The 27,500-nt window shown below is 51.4% G+C and overlaps 2 protein-coding genes and 1 non-coding gene across 6 annotated transcripts in view; 1 reads left to right on the forward strand and 2 right to left on the reverse strand.

The window, feature by feature from the left end:
* Nucleotides 1–2,207: 2,207 nt before the first annotated feature.
* On the reverse strand, nt 2,208–23,849 carry LOC126577747 (serine-rich adhesin for platelets). 2 transcript variants are annotated; one of them, XM_050239620.1, is made up of 6 exons: nt 23,478–23,849; nt 21,656–22,062; nt 14,561–18,293; nt 13,820–14,470; nt 4,632–13,729; nt 2,208–4,539 (listed from the first exon to the last, which is right to left on the reverse strand). In XM_050239620.1, the coding sequence occupies exons 3-6, from the start codon at nt 17,542–17,544 to the stop codon at nt 4,445–4,447; spliced, it is 12,828 nt and encodes a 4,275-aa protein (XP_050095577.1). In that variant the 5' UTR covers nt 17,545–18,293; nt 21,656–22,062; nt 23,478–23,849; the 3' UTR covers nt 2,208–4,444. The 2 variants fall into 2 exon arrangements, with proteins under 2 accessions (XP_050095577.1, XP_050095576.1); XM_050239619.1 differs by lacking the exon at nt 21,656–22,062 and having other exon boundaries at nt 23,474–23,849.
* A 68-nt stretch (nt 23,850–23,917) lies between these two features.
* Nucleotides 23,918–27,500, forward strand: part of LOC126577748 (protein Son) — a 4,066-nt gene continuing 483 nt past the window's right edge. The window contains exons 1-2 of one of the 3 annotated variants that reach the window (XM_050239621.1): nt 23,918–24,018; nt 24,608–27,500. The exon at nt 24,608–27,500 is cut by the window's right edge and continues 483 nt beyond it. In XM_050239621.1, coding sequence (XP_050095578.1) covers nt 24,659–27,500 — 2,842 coding nt within the window. In that variant the 5' untranslated portion in view covers nt 23,918–24,018; nt 24,608–24,658. Of the gene's footprint in view, nt 24,019–24,507; nt 24,567–24,607 lie in introns of those variants that run through there. The other 2 variants (XM_050239622.1, XM_050239623.1) reach the window with 2 other exon arrangements.
* Nucleotides 24,193–24,264, reverse strand: Trnaq-cug (transfer RNA glutamine (anticodon CUG)). The gene has a single exon. It is a non-coding gene; the product is annotated as a tRNA-Gln (tRNA).

A 27,500-nucleotide genomic window follows, 5' to 3' on the forward strand; every position in this document is an offset into this window, starting at 1 on the left:
GCTACTGACGGCTGGACGTGTGGAGGTTGGTACCGCCGTGAACAGGCGCGCACAAATAAAATCTTAAAACATTGTTAAGCAAACTGACCGAAGAAGCGAAACAAAACACGCACATATTGACTGGTGATGGCGGCGGCCGTTGGCGATGGAGAATGATATACAGCTCGAATCCCAAGCTCCACTATATTCAGAAACGCAAATGCATCGAAGCAAAACGAAGAAAATGGACGAGAGAAAGGGGCTACAGAAGGTAGAAGCCTACTACTATTGCTTTTATGACTACTACTGTTACTAGTGCAAACTGCTACTATGTGGTGATTTATGTGGAAATTGATTACCTATAAAAGTGTCAATAGTTCTATTAGTAGTATGGCGTCTCTGCTGACCCTAGGCCGGTCTTGTGTGAATCCGATGGTTTGCCGACGCTCCTTCGACTCCGGGTACGGGCAGAAAAATGTCGGCAGATAGTTGAAGCTTCATCTTTGGATTGAATTTCAAAACAATTGCAACGGACAGAAAGATGCAGACGAGTGAGAGAAATTAAAATAATATTTGAAGCCGAAAATCCTTTTTGGTCAAACGACGCAATTCGTTTTTTCAGAAAAACCAAAACCACCAGAAACCCCCAAAACCCATCAATCAATGCTTTGTCATCCTTTGCACTATATCGTCATCGGCAAAACCACCGGTAACTTGGCAACTTGGATTGGATACAAAAACGCAGCCTTCCCGTTGTAGGGAGTCGAATCTGTGAAACGTTTTTTTTATGAGCCGCTGGCTGATAAGAGTTTGCCAACAACCTGCTGTACTTTTTTCGAGAACGAAGAAGCTAAATCGGTTATTAACATTCAAACAAACGAAATCCGGTTGTGGAGATAAAAATGGCGCCCGGGATTATGGAGGGTATAGATTCATGATTTTACGTAAAAATAAGACGAAGAGATTTTCATGTGCGCCCGTTTTTTCTCTCTCTCTCTCTCTCTCTCACCCCGCCTCTGCTGTATCACGCCATTTGTGGAGTCGTCGGCATGTCGATCGGCAAAGAAAAGAAGAAAAAAATCCTTTTACGTGGATGAGAGGAGTGGATAGTGGAGTGTCGACACGCGCAAAAACACACAAACAGACAAACGAAACATAAAAGCCAAACAAAAACAAGTAATATTATTATTAATAAAAATTAATAACACAACTCTTACTAATCATTCGGTTCTCGGAATGTCTGTATACATTCAATTCTTGTGAAAGAAATCCGGAACGGTGCATCAGACCGGCACAACACAGTAGGCTTATCTTCGACCGGCCGCGATGGATTCGACACCGCAGCCCTTCGGCCCTTCATCCCAGCCTGCTCAGTTTGTGGTTCGGAAAAAACAGTTTTCGGATCGTTTGAGTAATCTAATAAATTGAAAACAGTCTGCAACACCAAGTAAGTTCTTTTAAATTTTAAATTAGTTTTCATTTGCTTTTTTGATAATTCTTTTTTTCATTCACTCCACTGTTCCATTTGTGTTTTCAGGCGCTTTTGGCCTCTGGTTTTAAATGACAAAGGTGATTTTTCATACATGTTACATCGCGACCATCAGCGCACGTCCTACTCCTTCTGTAACTCGCATCCTCCTTCTGCCCATACCCCTCCCACTCAAATTAATTTGTTTGCTTTACACTCTTACCCCAACCCTATTACTACTTACTATCATTTGCTTGCTCTTCCTAAAGCGTCTGCATTTGCGCGCGCGTGCACGTTTTTGTGTGTACCGTACCGTTTCTATTGTTTGATTCTTTCGTCACTCTTGGCCACTCTCTCTGGTCGCACGTGGTGTTCTTAATTGTTTACAAACTCTCCAGCCCATCCCGACTGTTCGAGGTCGCTCCATTTGATGGAAAGGGAGTTGAAATTGTGTTGTATAACGCTTCGCGTCTTCTTAAGAACAAAGTTTACAGATCTCCCAATCCAAAGGACGCGCAGAATAAGCGAATCTCTCAGTAGGCTAACACGTGGTTACGCTCACACAACGCGCGCGCGCACGCGCACGCCTATGCACATGTTTTACCGCACACAACCATGGCCACATCAGAGGGGGGGGGGGAAGGTGATGAATGAGAGGGGTCGGGTAGAAACTGCCGTTGCTAGGAGGCGCGACGATGAGAGCTGTATGAGCCTTTTTCGCTCAATCTCTTAAAATTATCATGTGTTTTTAACAAATGTACAAATTTCTTCCCGCATTTATTCATTTTCGCTCATCCGTCTCATCATACAGTATTTGCTAGTTTGTATAGGAGCTTCCTTGTATTAAATTATCTTCTCTTCTGCTTGTTATATGTTACATATATGCATGTACAGTATATATAGCTAGATTCATAGAAGTATATATGTTATGTATATATATAGCACTACATGAAAAATCAATATAAAAAATGTATCCCCCCCCATAACTACACAACCACAGTGTGTTGTTATTTAAGTAATAAAAAAAAAAGTAGATTAAAACATTCCCAATGCCCTCGGGGCAGCAGCACCGAGCGCGAGCTTTAAGTGACACCACAACGAGTTCTATTCACCAAGTTAGCTTCAAGTTTATGATTATTCAATTACATTACTCTTCACTCTAATGATGCCATATGCTGCTAACACTATGTATATTTATATATATTACAGTGAAAGGTGTCCACACTTTTAGATTTCCCATTCATTTTCCTCCGACAACCCACAACCGGGTGTGGCGGGTCACAAATAGGAACCTAGAAAAATCGGCAACATAACCGACTGTGCCTGAGAGACCGGTGTGATGGGTGATGCTTTGCATAGAACGAAATAATCTAAAACCTTAAATCTCCATTTCGATGTCCTGTCCTCGCGTTCGTTGTGTGCTCCCCTCTAGCCTCACCGTTATCTACCATAAATATTCGCTCTCTAGTCGTTCCGTTTGCGCCCGGTCTGTGTGATTACGAATGTTTCAAGGATTTGCTCTCAAGCTGCATTATCATCATTAAACGCCATGTTGGTGGTTACACTTTGTTGGAGCACGCAGCGGTTCTTTGAACTGGTTGATTCACTGGATTGAAGTAATTGAGTAACTGAACATGTTTGTGAGTGCGTGTCTGTGGTTTAGAAGGAATGAACGCCATCATAAGTGATCTATTATTCTTCAAATGATTAGCAAATCCAGCATAGCCCGCCCTATTGTAATCTATTGTTTTGAAGAAAGTATAGCAACGCAACAGAACCAATAAGGCCGTCTATTGTGTATATGTATGTATTCACATATACCTCCTAGCTTCTAAATTGAACAACGTATCTGTCATTCAAACCATTCGGCGACCACCAAATCCTGAGATGGAGGTGCACTGATATAAATAATCAATTTGAATTTTAAATAAGCAACCATAATAATAATAATAATAACATACTATTATTCGTACCACAGTGTGTGTCCACGTGAACTTCTGAACGATGCTGCCGCCGCCGTCCTACAATTCATATCGCGTATTCGTGTCCCTTTTTCTCTGCCAAACCATACTTATACATAACGCATCTCGCAAACTAAACTTCTAACAAACGAATTAATAAACGCAAAAGAACGAGTAAGAAGATACACAGAGTGTGATCTTTTCGTGTGATTGTGTTTGTTTTGTAAGAGAGGCCCACACGCTAGCCAAGAGCTAGCGTTTAAATTCGGATTTCATTGCCTTCTTCTTGCGCGCCTACTACAGGCTCGCGTGTTCTGCATTCGAGAATCGTATGCACCGGAATCGCACACTGATGATAATGCTGACGGTGGAATATAGGTGGAGTAAATTTAACTTTAACTGCGAGATGCAATTCATGAGACGATTTTCCTATCAGCATCAGCAGACTGCTTGAAATTGTTCATGGCAACACCCTTCCATGCCCTTCTGGGCGGTACTTTTCCGCGTTTGTTTGCGGTACTCTATTTCGTTTGGTTTTCAAATTGATAGCGTGATTTTGATTTACGCGGTTCGTTTTTGATTCAATCAACCCACTGCTCACTCTAGGTGCAGGAATCTACGAAGACGAATCGACATTTCTCGTCCGACAATTATAGGCACCAATATTCGAAAGTCATGTGCCCTGCAATGAACTGCTGGGAATCGTGCGTAGGGGGAAGCAAAAAAAGGAAAATGAAAAAAACAACCCAGCAAAACACATTCACGCAAATTGTGGACCCCATTCGGTTACATAGATTGAAAGCGCTGACCGTGTTACACAGCATGTACAAATTTACATTCCATGTTAGAGATACTACTTGTTTCGATTCCTCGTCTGCTATCTGCTGCCGCTACTCATTACTGTTAGGAACCGCGCGACACGGCCTGCATGTCAAAAATCGATGGATCATCGTTGCGTTGCACTGACAGGTTGGATGATGGTGCAGCATAATTTCACAAGCTGCTTCTGCTTCGTGGTCTTCGTTCAAACTGAACTCTACGGGAAGTACTTCAAGGACTTCAAACGTTCCGCCGACATTCCGCCCTCGCTGCGCAGTTCGGCTAGTGTCGGTGTGGCACTGAAGGTGGTCGCTGAAGGTATGAGACGAGAAAAACCATTGATTAGAGATCGCAGGTGATGTCAGTTCGTGATCAATCCATGAAAACAGTGTCTCTGTACTTACTTATCTCTTCTGCCGATGCAAGGGCCTCGTAGTGATTGTGGTGGTGATGCTTGTGATTGTAATGGTGAAGGTTGTGTAGATTGTTTTGTTCTGGAGAGGTGGCTCCACTGCTACTACTGCTGCCGCCCCCTCCGGTAACTTTTCTACCGTCTTTTCCAACCATCGATGGCACACCAATGCCGGTTCCCGCCGATGCCGCCGCTGGTACTGTTGTGCCATTGCTCAATCCAGTCGCAGTAGTGATCGTATTGTTCATGGCACTGTTGCGTCTCGTGGCTAGTGTAGCTTTCGCCTTCGAATCGCCGGACGGTTTGTCGACGTCATTCTGCAGCTCCAGCTCCAGCTCCAACTCGCGGCTGATAGAGCTGCTCACGTCGTTGCTGCTGATCGTGCTGCTAACCGCGGATGATCCGCCTCCTGCTCCTCCTCCTCCTCCTCCACCACCAATAGCGATCGTCTTCGATGGCCCTACAGCAGTGCTACCACCGATCGTTGGTGGTTCTTCCCTTCCTGGCCGATTCGTTATCAACGTACCGAGCAGCCGCGACGGCACAATCGAACTCATGGTTATGGAAGAGGCAGATGGGGGACTGGTGGTGATGCTGGATATTGCGCTGCCACTCACCGAGCTAATGGACGTTGGGCTGGAGTCGGTACTGGTGCTGGTCTGCAGTTTCCGCTTGCGATACTCCGTCAGTGAGAGCTTACGCTTCGGCGTCGCTGCTGCAGCGGCCGATGTTCCTGCAGCACCCGGTACTGACTCGGTACTACTGCCGGCCGACAGCAGGGCCGGGTTGAGACGTGGATCCGAGCTGGCCGTTTTAGTGAAGATCTTCGGGTAGTGGCCTATCCCGGTTGCAGCAGCTGCTGTGTTCGCACTCGCACCACTCACTCCTCCTCCTCCTCCGACTGAGGCTATGGCTCCAACAGTTCCCGCCGTTGTCACTCCCGCCCCACTAGGTGTCATCTGATCCGTAATGCCGGAGAGAAGTGACGGTTTTCCTAGGGTCGATGGTGACACGGACAGGGAGCCAAGTGTCGAGAAGCTGGCTGGCCGATCGACAGAGGCAGCGGTAGCCGTGCGATGCGCGAGCATTGTACGCTCCAGCAAGTTGGACACCTCCGAGCGATATTGATAGATACCACCGACACCAGCTGTTGCGCCGGATGAGGTAACACTAGAGGAGCTACTGCCAATAATGCCAACGTTCGACGGCGATGGATAATCGTTGAACATCGAGGAAACGGAGCTACGGAGCGGAGCTGCGCCTGGCGACGGCTGGGTATGATGGGGAAGATGGTAAGCACCGAGAGTACTCAGATGACTACCAGCACCAATCGTCGGCGTTATCGGATCCGAGCGTAGCGTGGTAAACGACCGGATCGGTTCCGAGCCGAAGGTGGTGATTGACGGGATCGGTGCACCCAACAAACCGGTCCCAATTCCACCGGCAACGGCAGGAGATAGAGTGGTCGACGAGGCCAACACCGACACCGAAGAGGGTGGAAGCGTAGCCTGTAGCACGGTTGGAATTTGGCTTACGACGGTGACACTCGACGGTGCGTCCTTTGGTGTAGTGATGCTGGCTACTGCTGCTGCTGTTGTTGTTGTTGCTGCTGCTAATTGAGCTTCTGTTCCCTGGTTCTGTTCCTTCAAACAGTTGAGATCAAAGTTGAGCTTGAGTTGCTTCTTCGGTGGTGGATGATGACCAGAGACCACACTACTAGTTTCCGGGGGCGTAAGGCTGGTTCCTTTTTTCTTCGATTTACTGCGATTGCGCGAGATCAGATTCATGATGTTTTCCGTGTGAAACGAAGCAATCACCTTCTGCAGGTCTTCCAGCTCATTTTGCTCGTTCTTCTCTCCGATTCGATCCGACGACAGTGCCGGTGGTTTAGCGGTCGACGGAGGATCTTTCACGTTTCCCGTGTCCTTTCCATTGGTGGCACGAACGGAAGGCGTCAATATCCCGTCAGGCGCGTCCTTCTTGCGACCACCGACAACAACGGCAGCGTTAGTCTTTATCGCCGTTGCTGATCGATTACCACCGGAGGCACCGGTCGTTGCCGCTGCTGTCGTCGTTGACGATTCCTCGTACATCATCTGCATCATTTCCTGTTCGATCGACGCATCGCCCAACTCGTCTTTCTGGCTTTTTTTCGTCCCTCCCAGTAACGCCATGTCGGTGTCATCGTCTTCATCCTCTTCCTCACTGCTGCTGATGTTATCGAGATTCGGTTGCCCGATCGTCCGCCCCTGGTCAATGGCCGCCAGTTGCTCCTCAACGATCGTCTCCACAATCTCATCGAACGTCGACGACAATGATGCGCTGATCGACGTGTTCAGATTATCGGCGACGGATGGGGATCCACGGCGGCCCGCCTCTTCCTCTGCCTCGCAGTATTTGAGCTCCTTCTGCTCATCATCCGTCAGTGACTGTAGCTCGTGCTCATGGTGGTCATCATCCTCCCCTCGATAGATCACGTCCTTCTCGTCCTTTTCGACCTTCTCCTCCTGCTTTGACGATTCGATGGTTTCACTTTGCACTTCCACCTCCACTTCATTAGGCAACGGCGACGAAGTATCCCTGGGAGGTATGTCTTCAATGCTTTCCTCTACCAGCAGCAGACTGTGGTCTTCGGTGGCTTCCGTTTTGTCGATCACCACCTCCTCCTCGACTACCTTTTTCTCCTCCGTTGCAGCGACTGACGATGGCGATGGCGATTGCAACAATGCGGCCACATCCTTTTCCTCGCGTTCCTCCTCTGCCGCCCCCGTTGGCTTCGGTTCTTCATGATCGTGAACCACCTCCGTGGAAATTTCCACTTGCTCCACTAGACAAGGTTGTTCTACAACTATTGTCTCCTCGGTAATCTCTTCCACCTCGTTTGCGGACACTTCCTGGCTCGTTAGCTGCAAGTTATCTTCCGAATCCATCATGACTACCTGCTGTTGGTCCTCTTTCACCTCTTCCACCTTCATCACATCCATCGCCATGTACTTTTGGCTTCCCTTGCTGCGTGGTGTTACTGGAGTGGCCACGACTGCCGTATCTGGCACGTCTAATGAAGAAGCTGTCGTATCCGGTACAGTCGTTACCGTCGGTTCTACCATAACTTCTCTCTCTTCTATCGCTGTTGACACGGTTTCCTGCTGTGCATACTGCTCCGTTGCGGTCAGGTACAGCTCAGATGTTTCTTCCATACGTTCAGCACTAGCCACCTGCGAAGTAACGACATCCGGCACAACCATCACCATCGCAGGAGACCCGGGTGTCGCCACTACTGTCACCGGTTGTGGTGCGTCCGAAGAAGCCAACATCGTACCGCCGGTACCCGTACTGTCATACTGCAACTGACCGGTTACCATTTCCAGTGGGATCGTATGTGGATGGGACAGATGATGCTGCGGATGCGACAGATGATGATGATGATGTTGTTGGATCTGTTGCAATAGTGGATGATGGTGATGTACTGTTGGTGGCGGCGTTGTACCTGATGCCGCTGCTGCTGCTGCTGTTGGTTGTGCCTGCGTAGTAGGGCTGGCTCGCGCCAACGGTAACAATGGGCCTGGATCAGCAAAATGCAGTGGTGTTAGCATCTTTACCGGCCCGGTTGGCATCGCTGCACGGGACAGATCCATCGCCTGTTTCTCCACCGTGGTTCCGGCGGTGGTTGCTGTTGACGAACGCTGATGATCCGGCCAGTATCGGTTCTCGGTACCGTTGCTCGATGCATCCGGGCCACCGGCGAACGGGGTCTGCTGTTGTTGCTGCTGCGGATCAGCTACGACGGCAATCGCAGCAGGGTTCTCTCGTACAACTCTGCGCTTTTTGAGTGGCGTTGCGAATCCGTTCGGTGGGGGAGGCGACGAGGACGAAGAGGAGGACGAATGCAGCCCACTACCACCGGTTGGATGTTCGTCCGTTTCCTCCGAGATGGCTTGTCGCAACCAGCGCTTCTTAACGGCGGCACTCTCCGTCGGACCTGCAGTACTGCTGCTGCCCGTGCTGTTGCTGCTGCTGTTGCTGGTTGATGTGACAAAACTTCCACCTCCCACCGATCCACTCACTTCGTTACTGGTCGCCGGCGACATTGCAGAGGGTGTAGCCCATTTGCCTAGGTCCTGCGATGGGACTGAGGAGTTTTGAAGAATAAACTCTTCGACCTTCTTGGCAGCGATCAGTATGTGGCCACCACTGTTAGCAGTAACCTCCAACTGCGTTTCGCTGCCTCCTTCCGTTGGGTGCGTTCCTGACTGTTTATCATCACTCGATCCATCCAGATCTGTTGCCGATGGATTAACCGACGAGTTTGATGATGATGCAGCTGCTGCTGCCGAACTGAGCCATTCACGGCTCATACTCTTCTTCGTTTTCGCTTTGACAGGACACTTAAAATCCGACTGAAGCTGCGGCGCCTGATGAGGTGGTTGTAGGTGGTAGTGTGCTTCAGGTCCGGGTGATTGAATCAAGCGTTGTTCCTGCTGCTGCAGAACCTGTGTGGCCAGCTGTGAAGAACCCGTCGAATCCGAAGGCGAGGAACCCAGCGCGGACGTTTGCGAGCCGGATAGATGATCAAGCGGTCCAACTGCGGCCTCAATGAGCATGCAAGCGGAGCTGAGTAGCGGTAGGTTTCCTCCATCATTCGCACCAGCGCCACTAGTGCCGACACCAGAACCGGCATCTTGTTGCATTGTAACTGGCAAATGGTGATGATGGTGGTGTGGTGTCGCAGTGCCGACTACCGCCTCGTTGCTGGCCGATTGCGAGAATGTCAGCAGTAGTTCGGCTGCTTTGTCATACTGATCCCGCATTGAGTGCTGATCGTCCGCCAGCATTCGTACTCGATCGTTCGGTAGCGGCTGCGGCTGCTGCTGCTGCTGCTGTTGCTTAGGCTCCTGGTCGTGCTGGTCGATCGATTTCGACTTGGACTTGGAACGTGCTGCCGCTGCGAGCTTCTTACGGCGCTGCTGCGTCGAGGAAGCAAAGTGCTGGCTAACCGCTTTGCTCTTTTTCTTCTTCGACCGGGCCGAGGAGGACGAGCTCGAGGATTTGCTACCGAGAACGGACGAACGTTTTCGTTTACTGCCCCCGGCGCTACTGCTTCCGCTACTACTTGCCGATCCTCCGGATGAATTCAGGAATGCAACAGAACCGGAGGTAGCGGCACCCGGTGAAACGATACGTCCCTCGAAGCTACCACCACCTTCTCCGCTACCAATGTCACCATACGAGGAACTATCGAGTGTGCCCTCATCGGACACATTGCCACTCATCAGCGCGGAAGTGTTTGAAGTGGATATACTACGCCTTTTGCCACCACCACTGCCACTGGCAACACCACCGGATCCAGAACAGCCACCGTCGCCACCACTCTTTCGCTGTTCCTTGAGTTCCTGCTTGCGTTGCTGCGATTGTTCCATCTTCGCAAACGCCTTCACGATTGCCTCCATTTTGCGCTCCTCGCGGGTCAGCTTACGGCTTGGCTTCTCCGATGCAGCCTTCTTCTCTGATCGCACACTACCATCACCTGATCCACCCGCCTTTCTGCTACTGCTTTTAGAGTGATGATTTGTCTGATGATGAAAGTGACTCGATCCGGATGACAATGACGACGTAGGTCCATGCACGGACGAGTGGTTGTTGTGGTGCTGCTGTGACGATTGAAGCCGCTTCAGGGGTGATGAAGGGACCGATGAACCACCACTGCGACAGCTCACTGATGACAACTGCTCCGCCACGGACGACTTCCTTTCGTGTCCCATCATTTCCGGTGAAGACAGTTCGCGCTTGACGATGTCGCTGTTACCGTCTCTCGTCGCGGATGGCAGTTTCTGTTCCGCGTCTTCTTCCCGCTTCACATCAAACGATCCAGGCTCAACCAGAGGCTTGTGCTCCGATAATGGTGAGTCGAACTTCATCATCTGCTCCTTACACTGCAGCAGCTCAAACTTGTCGTCCTCGTCCATCTCCTCCTTGCTTTTTTCTTCCTTAGCTCCATCCGGTAGCTCCTGTTTCACTGCTGAAACAACCATCGCCACGGCCCCTTCAGTGTCGCTCAAGGCCATCGTCCGTTCTGTGATTGTTTCAGTAGCAGTAGCGACTGCTGCGACCGTTGCCACCACCGGTGCAACGATCGGTGGTTTCGTCGGTGAAAGCAGTAGCGAAACGGATGAGCTGCGACGTGATGGTGGTTGCTTCATCGGTGACGTTGGTGGTGAAGGTTTGATCTGTATCTTCAGCACATCCTCAAGAATATGCTGCTGATGCAGTTGCTGCTGTTGCTGTATCAGTTCCATCTGGGAACCGTGCTCTGTGCTGCCGGATGTGCTTCCACCGACAGTAGCTGTAGCAGCAGTCGCCAACGTTTCGATCAGGTTCACCCGTGGTCCACAAGAAGCAGCCATTGCCAGCAGGGCCGCTGCTGCCGCATCTGGTGGACCTGGTACAGTTCCTTCTCCTGCTCCTGGCGAGGACTGTTTGTTGATCGGTGAATTAGCCGGTGAACTGGCGGCCGCTGCCGCAGCTATTGCCTGCTGGTGAAGCGGATGGTAAGGGAGCGTCAGTGGTTGGGGGACGCCCGCGGGAAGAACGATTGGTGTCGTTGCATTGTTCGTCGTTGATGTTATGCTGCCGGAGCTGCTGATATGGGGCTGCGGTGATCTCAACGGAGATTTCATATCGTAACAGTGGTAGGGTGATGAACTTGATATGCTTGCTGCCGGGTGTTGAGGAGAAGCCATGATTGGAGGGCCCCCTGCACCGCTTCCTGCTACGCCGAATAAATATGGACCATTGCCGAGGTGGCTCGCTGATGCTCCCGAGAGGCCACCACCTAACGAAGCGCCTTGTAAGTCCTGTTGTTGTTGTTGCTGCTGCTGCTGTTGGAGCAAATGATGCAGATGTGCCGGGGGAATCAAGGGAGGTGGAATGGTGGAAAGTTGCGATTGCGGTGGCATTAGTCCTTCCGGCATCATCATCGGAGAGAGAGCGCCAGGGAACGCGGTTTCGCCGGGTTCACCACCGCTACCACTCATTGTGCGAGTACGTCCAATCGCCAACGATGCCGCACCCTCCACAGTTCCACTGAAACACGATAAGGATGAGGAGGATCCTCGGCTGGTACTGTTGTTGCGTGACTTCTTTGTGCCAGACTTCCTTCCTGCTGGTGGCTCCGTACTACCTGCTCCAATTCCGGTTCCCACTGTTCCAATCTCACTAACGCTTCGCTTCAATGCCTGAGCACCTAGCCGAGTGGAGCTGCTCGTTTTGGTCGGAGTGGTTGGTGATGCTGCTGTCCCGGCACTGTTACTCAATGGGAGCCCATTGTTAGCACTTCCGATGCCAGTCATCGCGCCCTGTGCCGGAGTTGGCTCGCTAAGCTGCGCAGAGTAGGCACAATCTTTAATCAGCCCACACGCACACACGTTCGTGACGGTCGTGTGCGTGAGAATGACCACACCGCCCATCCGCCGAATCAGCTGCTCATCATGCCGGATTGTGATTTCCGTGTTCGATTTGATGTTGGTCGTCGCTACCAGGTACAGATGCACCACGCCCTTCTCCACACTGTGCTGCAGTTCAGCGTTCGGACGACACGAGCGCCTCACAAACCGTGCATCATTGCCGTAGGTGCGCGTGTCGACGCATAGTTCCATTCCGCTGCCACCGGAACTCGTCATCGGCAGCTGGTACAGGAACAGGAATGGGCCCGCATTCTTGTTCTGACTCAACTTCCCATTCGCCGCCATATTGAACAACGATTGCAGCTGTTTGTGCTGACTGGTCAGCATGTACTTACCACGCACCTCTATAATGGGTGTACGTGGTTCGATATCGCTCGTACCGATCAGTATTTTACCACCGGCATGTGGCACCGTCGTACACCGTGGCGGTAGTGCAGCGGATCCCGGAATGACCAACAGTCTGCTGTCGTTTAGCAGCGGGTTCTGTGAGTGTTGCTGTTTGGCGAATGCTTGCAGCCTTGCCCGTAGCTCCGGTGAGTAATGGTTCGTCGAGGCCCACTCGTAACTATCGATCCAGGTACGTATCATGTTGGTCAGCTTCTCCGTGCTCTGTTCGGCGCTCTTCGATTTCTTCTTCGAGGGTTTCGCCCCGGTACCCAAAGCGTTGTTTCGCAGCCCTTCCTTGTTGCGCTTACTGCCACCGGTCGTGTTGCTGTTGTTGTGACGATTAAGGGCCGCTTCGGCCTTTTTACTCAGCTTTTTCGTTATACCTCCGCTAGCTATGCTTCCGCTGCCACCTATTATTCCCCCTGGTCCAACAATAGTTCCACCAGCATTGTTCATACTATCACAGTTCAGTGATGAAACCATTGGCGATGTTCCTAATCGGCCTGCTGCGGCGGCGGCTGCGGCTAATAGCATGGTTGAACCCAAATCACCGCTCGCTGCTCCCGATGCATCTCCTCCGATTGTACCGGAACCGCCCGGAACCAACATCATTCGATCGGTTGTGTGGGAAGATGGCGGGAATACGGCACCAGCCGGTACCGAGGGCGCATTCATAAGCGAACCGCCCAACGACGCTGACACGGCCAGATTGTTGTTGCCGAACGGTAACACGGTCGATGACGAGCAGGATGACGAATTGGACGAAATGCTGTCCGACTTTTTGCGCGATCCACCGCCAGATGAACGAGATTTCTTGGCATTCTTCACGCCGCTACTCGCACTATTGAAATGTTGATGCGATCCGCCATGCTGGTTATAACCGCTAGTGCAGTTGGCTCCCCCTTTCGACTGTAGCTCGTTGTACTGCGCATTGTACGATGCATGATGGGCACTACTTTTGCCACCGTTCGATGGTGTTGATGGTGGTAGCAGCATCTGCTGGGCAAGACTACCGTTCTCGCCACTTGCAGATAGCGTTCCTGTTGTCCCGGTGGTGGAAGAACTCGTCGACCCACTCACTACATTGTTGTTGGCCAGGAACAGGCTCTGTTCTTTGCGTTTGTGCAGTTGAAGCTGACGAGCTCGTACCTTGTCCACCGGTCGAGGTTGGCACAGCTCGCAATTATATTCATCCGGAATGTTGGAACGATCGATGCCCATACAGTCCACGTGTTGCCAGGCGCTACGCGATTTGACGAAAAGAAAAACCAACAGGAGAGGAATTAGCGACCTACAGATCCACATAACGTACAACCAGCACGAGGATACTTACGAGCACTTGTCACAGCATATCATGTAACCATCGTCATGTGTCAGATCGCAGATGCAGCGCGTCACCGAATCATCCTCTCCCTCGCACTCGGGTGCCGTATCCGTTTCCTCACCGAGGTCGTTATCAAGACCGGCACCGGACCGCGAACCATTGCTGATGATCGACTGTGTGTCATCATCATCGGTAGGACGGTTCGTCGATAGGCCTCCTTTCGCCTGGTACAGGTACTCGTACATGCTGCCCGACAGCGTTGAGGATCCTTTAGCTAGTTGCGCTACTGGCAAACCTGCAGCGACCGGTGAGCCCACCCCTATATGACTGCTACCAATGGGAATGAGGGCATTCATCGGGGGCATGGGCGAGGGAGCTGCCGGTGGGTTCATCGATAGCTGTTGGTGTTGCGGTTGCTGCGGTGCTCCGCATTGTGCCCCCTGTTCCGCTAAACCCCACGATTTAGGGTTGCAATAGGTATGATCCAGTAGCATCGTCTGCAGCACGGCCATTCGACCAGTGGAAGGATCGATCGGTGCCGGACGCACCTCGACACTATGCAGTTCTTCATCATCCCGGTACTCTGCCATTGCTGCTGCATCCGGACCGGCAGTTATCGATTGACTCGGTTCTAGTACAATCGATCCTTCGTTTGATACGCTGTATGAAAGAAGGAAGCGAATAAAAAGAAAGCGATCAGAATGTGTTTGCGTACAACCTCCGCCTGAGCCTATCGATGGTGATCCTTACCTCATTCTTCTTCCTGTTGCTGCTGACGTTTGCACTTCATACGTAGGCTGCTGCTGATGCGGCTGTTGTTGGTTATGTCGGTTGTGAACCGGTGGCACGTTTGCTGTGTACTGTCCACTTTCCGCCGATTTCTTCGACAAACTCTGCAGGACGCGGGCCATGAACGTTTCGTCAGATTGTCCATTGTAGTAACCGGTGTCGTTACCGATTGCATCGCTTGATTGTTGCTGCTGCTGTTGCTGTGCAGGCTTGGAAGGGGAGGACGAGTACAAGTACCGAGTATGGCCGGTTTGTTGCTGGTTGTATGCTGGCGATCCGACATGATTAGGCATCGCTACTGCCTGTTGTTGCTGGTCGGTAGCTGTACTTCCATGCTGCTGCTGATGTTCGACTGCTACGTAAGGAGTCTTTGTCGCGCCGGACGTCGATACAACATTTGACGACGCAAGATGATGTTGTTGCTGCTGCTGCTGCTGCTGCTGTACTTGATTCTGGTGATACTGTGAAACGCTATTGTGACGAGTACGGTTTCCACCAGAACCGGCCTTCGGCGTCACCTTTGGTGCAGGACCACTGGTAGTCGTACTTTTAGTGATTATTTTCGTGACCACATCATGCTGTTGCTGTTGTTGGTGCTGATGTTGATGTTGCTGTTGTTGTTGCTGCTGATCGTATCCACCAACGCTCGCTGCTGCCGTATAGAGATTGCTGAGACCTTTGTGACCGTGAGTGATGGTGCTGGTAGCGCTCGTAGTGGTCATTGTGGTTACGCCGCCTCCATACGCCGACGTGGAAACAGTGTAAAAACTGGCGGAAGATACAGGCGGATAGCGACCACCGGTTGCTGTTAGTTTCCCCACGATCGTTGCCGTGGACGTCGTCGTCGGCAAGCTGCCTGCGGTGCTCGACACATGCATCATCGGCGTGCCGGCATGCTGCTGTAGTACGATCTGAGGCCCACCACCACCGGTAGTTCCCGAGGTGGAAATCATGAGAGGAGCACTAGCAACAGCGTTGCCATTCCCAGTCGTCAATCCTGGTGACTGCGTTCTAAAGTGGGGCGATGGTGAAGATGCTGCAGGAGACGATGCCGACACCTGTGGCTGTTGATGGTGCGGATATATTTGAATCAATTGATTTTTGGTCGTTTTCAGCAGGTTACTGGCAGCTCCGTTGCCTGTGGCAGCCGGCGTCGAAAGCTTCGCCAGTCCGTGCAGGGCGCTGGCGGAGAACTTGACAGTTCCAGAGGAGGTGGTGGTTGTAGCCACCATTACATTACCGCCGCCCATTGACGGACTTGCCGACGTTTGTACCATCATTGACGCCGGGTGGTGATGCTGCTGAAGGGTATTCGAGGATGGATGCTGAAAACTAACGGTCGTTTGCACCGATGGCGGGGTAGTGGTGTAGTGTGGTGATGAAATGAGTGGTTGCTGGAGCGATACCGTTCCGTTACCATTCGAAACTACCACGCTGCCACCCTTCATATAGAACGCCGAGGCATTACTGGTAGGAAGGGTGATGGTAGCAGCACCAGTCTTCCCTGATGTCACGCCGACACCGACGCCACTCCTTACAGCTTTGAGACTTAAATTGACCATCGCTGTCCCACCGGTGATTTGCTGCGACATCGGTAACTGCTGGCCTCCTTTGCCCTGGAGCGTTACCGTTGCAGCAGAAAGTGGTTTAGCGTTTTGTTGCAGCAACTTGAGGGAAGCATTCTGGCCGACTTTGCTCTTGCTTGTTACCGGAACGGGCTTCACGGAATGAGCTGCTGGAACAAGGCTTTTCAGATCAAACGTCGTCGTTGTTGTTCCTCCGATACCAGCTCCTACACCTCCTCCGCCGGTGTCCTGCAGCGTGTTATACTGTGTTTGCGTCTGCAATATCCGACCACCGTTACTAAGCGTGGTGACGGTACTCGTTGTGCTTCCTGCGCCACCGGCATTGCTACTGCTGTTGCTCGATGGTATCCGTGTTACGAGCTGAATATTCCTTGGAACGGTCAGCTTGTGTACCATCGTGCTCGGTGCTTTTGGTGCTGTAGACATACTGCTACTAGTATTATTACCGCCAGCGCTGCTACCAACGGTAGCCGACACTACGATGTGCTGCGGATGCTGCTGCTGCTGCTGCTGAAGTTGGGGCTGCGTTTGGTTGGTAGTTGTCGTGGTAATACTCTTCACCTTCGAAAACGGCACACCGATCAGCTTCGCACTTGGGCCCAACTTGGCACCTGTAGACGTGAGCACGTTAAAGTTCTTCCCCGCAGCATCGATGTAGTTGAATGTTTGTGGTTGCGAAAAGGCATGCTGTGCCGATTGCTGATGATGCGGATGGGCTTTCGAGACAATGGTTGCACTACCGAGCATCTGAACGAGAGAGCCACCAGTTGGCGCCGCCGCTGTTACCAGGGGAACGCCGCTAACTGCAGCATCGGACGCGGGCGCCGGCTGCGATAGCATGTTTATGCTGTTGCTCATTGGGGCGCTATGGCTACTAGTGCTATTGTTAGTGCTGGTGATGCTGCCACTGTTGCTGCTGCTGCTGGTGGTTACGATGTTACCATTGTTGCTAAAACTATTATTGCTGCTGCTACTGCTGCTGCTGCTGCTGCTGCTGCTGGTACTGTTGCTTCCATAGCTGATCAAATTGGAATACTGTACAGCGCACTCGCGTAATTTAATTGCGTTTGCGGCGTTCGAGAGCTGTTGCAAACCGGTGGCCGCAGTCACCACGTCGTTGCTGTCCATCATATGAGGATGGTTAGTCAGGTGATGGGGCTGATGGTGTTGTTGAATGGCAGCAGGCCCACTCTCGAGAACTACTACATTTGCTGGCGAAGAAGCAGTGTTACCACCACCGCTATTGCTGTTGCTGCCTCCTCCATTGGCCCCGCTGCTTTCACCTGGTGCGCTGTTCTTGAACGTACTGCTGCTGCTACTGCTGCTGCTGGCATTACTGTTCATGGAAGCAGCAGACATGTTGCTTGGTTTTCGTTGCTGCTGCTGCACTCAAAGTTCGTCTACTTTCCGTTCCAATCACTTCCACAGCACACATCTATCAAAAACGGCTACACTCTGTTACTAACGAAGGAACAAACATTCGTGTTTTCAGGCGTGGCGTTTGCGTTTAAGGGCGGCTTGCCAATCCACCTCTGCACTACACACACTACACTTAACACACACAACCGGAACGTAGAGAGTTAACAACACTCTTGTTTCACTTAATTTATACAAAGTTCCCAGCGGGTTTTCGCTGAACGGCTCTTTTCATGTACACGAATCCAGCACCGTCGCGATCCGATCTCAGCGACTAATGTGCTACTCTGCAACAGATGCCCCAACTGTCGTCCTTTTCACCGCTATGGCGAGGATAATGGCAACAATCGTCCAGTAGCTCTGCTTCTAGGTAGCACGATGCTAGGTAAGGTTTTGTGCCTCGCGCGGAACACACCACTTGCGAACGATCTTCTGAGCACAAGATTTGCTGATGCACGTTCTGCTCTTGTGCATAAATTGTCAATGGTAACGTTGATGATGGTGATGCTGCTGCTGCTGCTAGTGCTACTACGGCTGCTTCTTCGGCAACCGAATCCAGCGCCTCCTCTGCTACCAATGGATCACACCTGACGGTTCTATCAAAGCTGATATCGATGGGAAGATGGGCTTCGTGTTTGGCGGATTCTAATGGCAGCGCGTAGGCCATGTCAGAACGTTTCATAGCACAGTTCCTGCAATGGACAATGAAAAGAAGAAAATTAACAAATATTCCAACTACTAACAAACAACAATAACAATAGTGCTACGAAAGATGCCTTCTCCGTCTGTATTCACGGTTCAACAAAGAGCGAGCGAGAGAGTTTGGACCCAATAAAGAGAGGTAAAAATCTGATCAGTCTAAAATCCTGCGGATGCAAGAGCTGATGGCACAGTAAAGGATATTCGAATAACAAACATGCGCACTCGCCTTTCGCATCTTCCCGTTTTCAGCCTGTTTATCGACATTCGCATCATCGATCGGGGTATTTTGTAGTCCGTATCTTGTAGTGTCAACGACAAAGTAGTTAGTGTATTTTGTGCATCGAGTAATCGAGCAGAATAAAATAAAAACGCAAAGCGACAGAGTCTAATTACGATCTAATCGTTTCGACTCGGCACATGAAAGAGCTGATGTAGCCCTCGAGGGCAATTTCGCATCGCCGCCAAGCTGGAACGCCAAAGAGCGACAAAACGAGCATTTTAAATGGAGTTTGCTCAACCACCACCCATCGTCGCGTATCGACCTTCCTCTTACTGCGTCATACCGAAATGCACCAAGGCGCCCAACCAAAGCAAACAAGCAGCAAGCGCCTAGACTCGAACCAAAATCCTCTCAAAATCCAAAATCATTCAACTCCGATGCCATAAACGAACGGAATTCATCACTTCGCTCTCTCTCTCGCGCTCTCTGGTGCGCAATCGCACTATTCGATTCCGGTTTGAAGCATAACAAAACACACACATCGAAGACGGCGCGCTGGCGGCGGTACATCAAACACACAACGCGAATCACCCCCCCCCCTCCTCCCTCACGGTTCCTCACGCGACGAAATCAAACCAGAATGGTTGGAGTATGCGCACATTCGTGGTCAATAAATAGCTTGACGTTTGATCAAGAATGTGGCTCTCCTATACACATAAACACACGCACGCACGCACGGACACACGAGATGCTACTCGTTTTCGTTCTCCACTCCATCCCGCGCGATTCTAAAATCCTGCTCCACGGAAACACAAAACAAAGAGCTGCACCATGTCCTTCCGCTCAACGCACACACGTTTTTTCATGGTTTGCAATGGCCGCAGCCACGACGAGGCAGCATCCCAGCCAAAGTGTCATGGCGATTCACCGCTCCTGTTCGCATTCCTCCAGCCGAGCAGCAGCAGCAGCAGCAGCAGGAGGGGGTTTATTATTTCATTCGGTGTGGCGCTTCAATCAGACTCACAACGACGATCAGCATACAGCGACGAACCAGGCGCAGAGCGGGGCTTGCTTGAGGCGATAAATTCTGACACATCCGCGTTCAGCGAAGCTTCCACGCACACACACAACGCACAGCAACCGAGGGCGCGTGTGGTGGTGAGAGCGCGTTCCACAGCAAAACACAAAACAAATATGGCGGCACAGCAGCAGCTATTTTTGCTCGGTAGCACATTTCAACGCGCGAGGAAACGGTAATGGATCCATATTTTTCAACGTGGGACGCGTGCTTCGAGGATTCGTGGCAATTCCAGCGTCTCACTCGGCACTAGTCAGAATTGATGACGCTCACAACCATGTACTCCTTGTTCACAGTCTGTTTCCATTGAAAACATCACTAACCAACCAGCAAACGTGCTTCACGTTCTGCACTCGGCACACGAAAACTAAAACTGAATCGTGCATCATCTGTTTTCACTGATCATGTGGATGGTTAAAATTGAACACCCACGGTCGGTCAGCAACACGCGCGCACCACCGCACAACGAGAACTGAAAATTTTACCGCCGATTCGCTCCGTTGAAATCACTGTACACCCTATATTTATACCCACTACCTGAAATTCCTCCTACCTAGTAAAAAAAAACAGGCGTTAAAATGTGCCACCTAGGCCACGTATGTTCTGTACCTCGGACCACTTTCTGTAACTTCTAGTTTCCCTATGATAGGTCGGCAGTCCATTCACATATCGTACGTATCCTAGCGATTTCATCAGATATCGTTACGAAAACGCAATCACAGTGCACCGTGAAAGGGTGTCCCCTTTTCCGCACGTCACACCACATCAGCATCGATATTGATTAGCAGCTAACTTACGACCTAGCAAACCAGTTGCACCGCAGCATCTCAGAGAATAATATTCGCCGAACCAAAATCCGAGTCTCGAAGAATGGCACAGCGCGAGGAAAAGCGTCTTTTCTTTTTGACAAACCGACCGATGTCTGCCACCCGTAAGTGACAGAACGCGCTACGCGTTTACAACGGGTAATGGCATACTTCGGTGTGCGATTTTTCACGCGAAAATAAAACGGTGCACGCAAACGACACATTTTTCATTCCCATTTTCAATCGATGTCCCATTTCAGCATGCCATTTTTCCGCGTTAACGAAATGAACGACAACGAGATTCTTGGGATGTTGTTGATGGACCACGTTGTGGTTCATCCTACATTTTGCCTCTGCATGTGCATCTCTCTACAGCCTGTACTGCGACAACAGACGCCTTTGAAACAAAAAAAAGGGACTTCCGGGTGAAGTGGCGGGGGGATCGTTTCGTTCCTCAGATTTCTCGCGGTTGCGTAATAATAGAACAGAGCGAGTGGCAATGCGGGCCTACAGTGTGCAGTGTGTGCTTGGTTTCTCGTATATCCGAGAGCATCCTAACGATATGGCGACCAGTTCCCCGCTGATGATGGTGTGTGCACGATCGCAGAGATGTGCCACTGCCCGGTACACGGCTACCAACAAATTGAAGCAATCATGCTCATGATAATCGCGAAGGCCACCACCGACGACGAATCTCCGTAGCTTTGGACGAGGACGTAGTAGTACCCAAGATGATGGTGGGATGAGACGGGGAGGAGGTGGTCCGGAGCATCCGGACGCTCGCCCTTCTCTCATGCGTATCACACATCCCACCGTTTCCGCTTCGAGCCAGCGTTACACACATTATTGTGGGTCACATATTTCGGTGGTTTCGGCGCGTAGATCTCTGATGCTGACTGAATGCTGCTGATGGACCATAATAACATCCGTTCGTACGAGACCAAAGAGCGCACGATACGCGCGTTGTATGTGTGGCACACAGTGCTCCACAGCGCACGGCCAATGTTGGATGAGATAAAATAGCGATGCTCTTTGCCAGCCTCCCACCAATCAGTATTCTCTTTGTGCTCGCTCTGTCTCTCTCTCTGTGATGATGCTCACGTAGTACGTGCGTCGAATCCGTGCCCCGTTGCGCCGCGTCGCCGTCGGCGACGACGAAACTTAGCAGCCAATGCGCGATTAACCAACAAAACTAAAAAATAAAATTCAAGAAATGTGGCATTCCCCTCCCTTCCCTGTGTGTCTCACCAGCCTGGCCATCGGTAATCAAGCTGTGTAGCCTTACTACTGGGTGATGCTGGCAAGCAGTAGTTTCGTTTCCCGCTTTTCGCTTTTGCTGCATCAACAAACGTAGAGAGCATATTTGTTGAACCCTTCTCTCTACGCACTATAGTCGCATCTTTTCTGCTTCCCTTGGGGCATCATGGGGTTGATTGTTCGTCCATTATTTTTTTCACCAATCGAAGAGGATGTCTATCGATCTTTGGAGGCAGGCGGGGTGGATGTACAGTTCGTCATCACCGCCACCACCACCCACCACGGATCATAGTGCACTTAAGGGTGCCGTCATGTTGGATCAAGTAGTCGTAGGCAATTGGAAGGAAATTCGTCTTCGTGGTGTTGCTGTGTTCCGGCATACGACGTTATTGGCGGCCCTACAAATGAAGAAAGTTATGCATCTCGCCCGTAGTTAACCTAAAACGTGCATAATTCCAGTTACTGTTGTAGAGTGAGCGCCAAATTAACAGACAATGTTGTTGGATGAACATTCAAAAGTAGCATCAGACCAGCGCGATTTCATTGGAAGCAGTAAAAAGGTCATTCGGTGGAAAAGGAGGACACAAGAAATAGGAAAGGAAGAAACAAAGTGAAGCAAACCAAACATAAAGGTGCTAGAGGAAAGAGAGTTGCAACATAGCCTGCCTGCCTGCCTGCCTGCCTCCCCACGCACACACCACGGGCGAGCATATTTCGCGTGTCGCGCTTTTTGTTTTTTTCTTTTCTACCCCTCGCTGACACCAATACCAGCGCGCGCACGTTACAAGATTCGGATGTGTGCGTGTGCTGGACCATATTGCACGCACGCACACACACCCGACGGACACCCGATAGAGGGCGCTAGTGTAGCTGCGGCTGTGTGCGTGGAATCCGTGTCCGGACACGCGCGCGCGCGCGCGCGCGCAAGTGTGTGTGCCTGTGTGTTTACGGAGATACAGCACAACAAGGGGGCAGAATGGGCGAAAAATGGCTAATTGCGAAGCCAAAGCACCACGGAAAATCATGAAGAATCTATCGATCAAAGGATGGGCCCGAATGCAGTCCAGAGAGGGAGTTGGCATACTTTATGAACAGGCCTTTGCCACCTTCCAATAGCATTTAGCATGCTCGTCTTCCACGACGTCAAAGCAATCCAAAGATTTCAAAGAAACAACGGCAGTGAGAGAGACTTGGGGGGAAAAATGAGAGACAAGCGAGAGAGGAGGGAGCGAAAAAATGTCTGCCACAACGAACACAACACACCAGCAGCACGGCGACGAGAAGATCGATGCCAGCGATGAAGCACAATTTTCCCTCGCCGCCACCTCCGTTTCCACTACCGCCAGTGGCTTCTTCCAACACACTCTCGCCCGTAAAAACCCAACGACGACGAGAGGAGTTGTGCGTTGGGTGGTAGAGTTTTCATTAAACCACTCCACTCTCGCAGATTCCTCGTCGTTCTTCCTGCTTCTCCTGCTCCTCCTTCCTACGCACACGACAAACGCGACTCACAAGCACGCACGCACACACACGGAGGCACACGCACACGATGCACACGTACACGGCACTGTAAGGCGCGCGGAATATAACCCTTTTTACGGCCGAGAATATATCAACGAGATCCGCGCGGAAAAAAAAACTCCCCAAAACGAAAAGTCCACCCCCGGAACGCGTTTCCTCGCGTGGAAAAACTGAAACTTTTCGCTCTGTGTGCACGGGATGCCGTTGCCATCGTTGCCACCGCTGCTGCCACGGTCTGCTAGGACGGCTTCGGGCGAAGGCAAAGGGAATCAAGGAAACGGGACTTACTTACTACTGCTGCACCCGAAACGGTAGACGATGCGGCCACCTTCTTCTCTGTGGTTCTCAAGGGGCGGCTTTCGAGATGTGTAGTGTAGGCGGTGTGTAGTAGAACCGATTGCTACTGCTCCTACTGCTCCTCTTTTCACGATTCTCCCGAACCTTACGATCTACCGCACTGAATCCCTCCACCGATGGACGGACGGAAAACCGAAATTCTCCTCTTTCCCAATGGTTGGGAAAACGGGGAAACCCGGGGCGCGCGTGTACACACACTTCGGCTACGGTCACTGTTGGTGCGGCATCTTGCTGCTGCACCCGAAAACTCGAACCCACAGTAGATAGTGTTCTGCTTCAAATAATTGGGAGAAAAAGATTGCCTTCTCCGGACTTGCTGCTTGCTTGCTGCTTGCTTGCTAGCGGGTAGGGTTGCCGAGCTTACGCTTTGGCACACTGGATGCAACATTCGCGGCCAAAATGGAGACAATTCTCGAGCCAAAAAGGTGTGAGGAGTGTCTGTCAAAACGAAGATGTGGTGTAATATTTGAATAACGGTGTGTTTCGGTTACTTTTCTGGTTCTATCCCTGAAATCTAACTGTTTTTTCCCATTTTTCTAACGTCCACACTGTCTAGAATCTAGGCCAAAGTTAATGACTTCACCTGATTCCTCTATACACTTTGAAAGTAACGCAAAATGAAGCAGGAAAAATACAAAGAAAAAAAACTCAGGTTCCACCGAGATTTGAACTCGGATCGCAGGATTCAGAGTCCTGAGTGCTAACCGTTACACCATGGAACCGTTCTTGAGTGATACTGGTAAAAAACTGACCACTGTCCACGGTGCTTGTACCTTCCATTACGTTGCTTTTGAGACTATTTTCAAAGAAAGAGCACTTGAGTACGACGCCACAATTTCCACGTTCCGCTTTTCACGCGGAGATTTTCACAGGCGAACTAGGCGAAAAAATGGCATTAAATCGCTGAACCCCTGGTATTGTAAACGCAGACCAACCCACCAGAAAGTTCTGCTGTCAAAACTGCAATCAAAACAAGAACTTGCGCCTCCACCAGAACTCATTAGCGGAAAACTCCCACCTTTTGGTATTTTCCAACTTTTCTTCCCGTTTTCCTGAGTGATTTAGCATTAGTTATAGTTGCAGCTCTAGCGTATCCACCGCACGGGCGCTAGGAAAATGAGCACAACGGTGGAAAAGGACCCCAAACAGAAGGGCGACAAACCGAAGGAGCTGTTCCCGCTGAACATCAAAATCAAGCAGGAGAAAACGACCAGCTACGAAGACTCGAGCAAATCGGAAACGGTGGACAAACTGTCGATCGATGTGAACCTCACCAACATCTTCTCTACCACCATCACCAGCAGCAGCGGCGGAGGAGGCGGCGCTGGTAGTGGCAGTGCAGCGTCCGAGAAGGGTTCCGATACGGTGGACGTGAAGCCGTCGCTAGAACCGCTCAAATCATCGAACGAAATCCTGACGGAGCTGTTCCGTGTGTTCAATGCGGCCCCACCCGAGATAGCGATGATCGAGGATGATTCGAATGAGGCGACCGAGCTGGAGAAGAAAAAGAAGAAGCACAAACATAAGAAGAAAAGCAAAAAGCGAAAGGAAAACCTCAGCGACGACGGTGAACAGCAGGAAGGGGAGGAGGGTGACGGAAGGGCGGATGCGGTGCACGCCGCGGATCCAACGTCCGACGAAGGTGAACCGACGAGGGTGAAGAAGAAGAAAATCAAAAAGGAAAAAGACCGTGAACGGAAGCATAAGCGAAAACGGCACCGTGAGGAGACGCTACTCGTCACGATCAAGCAGGAACCGGTCGATGATTACGAGAAACCGGCTAAAGATCATCACCACCACCACGGGAAGCACGGGAAAGATAAGCGGGATGAGAAAGAGGAAACCACCGGCAAAGAAAAGGTGGAAAAGGTGGAAGAAACTCGACCGCTGATGAAGGGTAAGATACAGATTAAAAGTCTGAAAAATAGCTCCATCTTTAAGGAACTAGCCAAAGGAAGTGGGCCGGAGGCAAAGCATGAGCCTGAGAGCCAGCGCCAGCGCCACGAGGACGATCGCGAACGATCCTCCCATCGGGGAGAGCGCAGTGAGATGCGCAAACGGCACCGGTCCGATTCGGACTTTTCCCTCTCGGACGACGAGAGGAACCGGGGCCAGAAGCGGTACTACGATTTCTACCAAAAGAAGTACAACTCGTTCTATGCGAGCTACGAGGAGGAGCACGAGCGGACTAAGCATGAGCGTAAGCGACACAAAAGAAGTGAAGAGCGGGATCGCGATCGTGATCGCGATCGGGATCGGGATCGTCGGCGTCGGTCATTGGGTTCACACTCGTCCCGATCCCGGTCCCGTTCACCGGAACAGTTCGACAAGCAGAAGTTGCTGGAGATCGCACAGAAGAACGCCATCAGTATGATCAAGAAGGGCACGTTACCGGGTGTACAAAACCTGGACGGAGATTCAAAGACGAAGCTCATCTCGATGGTGCGCACGAGTGGCAAGAGCGTCGAAGAGCTGACCGAGTACTGTAAGAAACTGTCCCACAAAGACAACAGCAACGATCTGTCGAGCGTGTCGTCGGACGAAAGTGATCACGATGCGGACGGCGGCAGCAAAGCGTTTCATCATCCGTTTCAGCTCAAGGAGCAGGCTCCGATTGTGATGAACATCCGTAACGCGACCCCTCTGCAGCCCAAATCGGCCGAAGAGAAGAAGGCGCTGCTGATGCAGTTCCCGGTTTCGTCCGGCATTCCCCATCGCGCCACGGAGAACGAATGGATTCCGGTCGAACCAAAGAAACCAGCACCACCGGGGAAGACCGCTGCCACTGGTCCGGTGAACAAACCGAAACTTCCGAAAAACATCCTGCCACCGTCCGCTAACTTTGTGCCGCAGCAATCGCAACCGACCGTCACGATGGAATACGGCATACTGACACCCGGACAGGTGCCTGTGGCGACGACGACGACGACGACGACGATGACGGGCAACGCAACGGTTACTCAACAGAATGCGGCTTCCTTTGTTGGACATGTTCCGGCCCTGAATGTTGGCGTACCTCAACCGGCATCTGCCGTACTGGGGCCAATGTTTGAGACTGCTCAGGTCTATCCAGCGGCACACGTCGCTCCGGTGACGAATCAACAACATCCGCAACAACATCCGGGCCCGATGTTCGGTAACAGAGCACAACCCGATCCTTCATTAGTTCTTCCCGTAGATACGAGTATTCCTCCACCGATCATACCAACGCCGCTCGTCCTTTCCCGACCTGCTGATAATCCGCATATGGGACCACGGACGGATCATTCACATGCAGGACCACGGACGGACCATTTACAACCCTTTCCATCGGCTCGGTTCGCAGGAGGACCATCCGGATCGGCATCCGGACCAAATGGGCCAACGAATGCGAACGTGTTCAAAGCACCATCGGAGGGACAGCAGCTCGATGTGGCGCAGATCGTAAGCCAACGGTTGAATGCGATGCGAAAGCTGCAAGAGAATCCCACCGATCCCGATGCCCGCCAGCTGCTCTACAACACACAGAAGGACATGTCCGTGTGGGCCTCGTCGAAGGTGATGCCCGGTCAGTTCCTCGGTTCAACGGGCGTTAACTGTCTTAGCCAGCGGGAGCTAGCCGAAGGTTACCAACCGTGGGCGAGGCGTGATATGATGAAACAGTCGGCCCCCGTTACCGGTGGCATGGGAATGCATTTACTGCAGAAGATGGGTTGGCAGCCTGGCGAAGGGTTGGGTAAGGAGAAGAACGGTTCCTTGCATCCCCTGCTGCTGGACGTTAAGCTGGACAAACGGGGGCTCGGTGAGGGAGAGGACAAACATCGCAATATGCCGTTCCAGGCACCGCTGTTCTCACGGCGGGGTGACAATCGGTCCCGGTTTCCACCGAACCAGGTGAAGGTGTGCACCGAGGGTAAGCACCCGGTGTCCATACTGGGCGAGTACGCGAGCAAGCGCAAGTGGAACGCCCCGATGTACG

This window comes from Anopheles aquasalis, chromosome 3 (genome assembly GCF_943734665.1).
Source record: "Anopheles aquasalis chromosome 3, idAnoAquaMG_Q_19, whole genome shotgun sequence".
Classification (NCBI taxonomy): Eukaryota; Metazoa; Arthropoda; class Insecta; order Diptera; family Culicidae; genus Anopheles; species Anopheles aquasalis.

Excerpts from the sequence above, each read along its gene's own strand:
- LOC126577747 (XM_050239620.1), bottom strand. The coding sequence starts at position 17,544 with ATGTCTGCTGCTTCCATGAACAGTAATGCCAGCAGCAGCAGTAGCAGC. Across the intron at positions 13,730-13,819 it reads ATATGCTGTGACAAGTGCTC|CGCCTGGCAACACGTGGACT; the intron begins GTAAGTATCCTC and ends CAAATCGCGTAG. Across the intron at positions 4,540-4,631 it reads TGCATCGGCAGAAGAGATAA|CGACCACCTTCAGTGCCACA; the intron begins GTAAGTACAGAG and ends TCATACCTTCAG.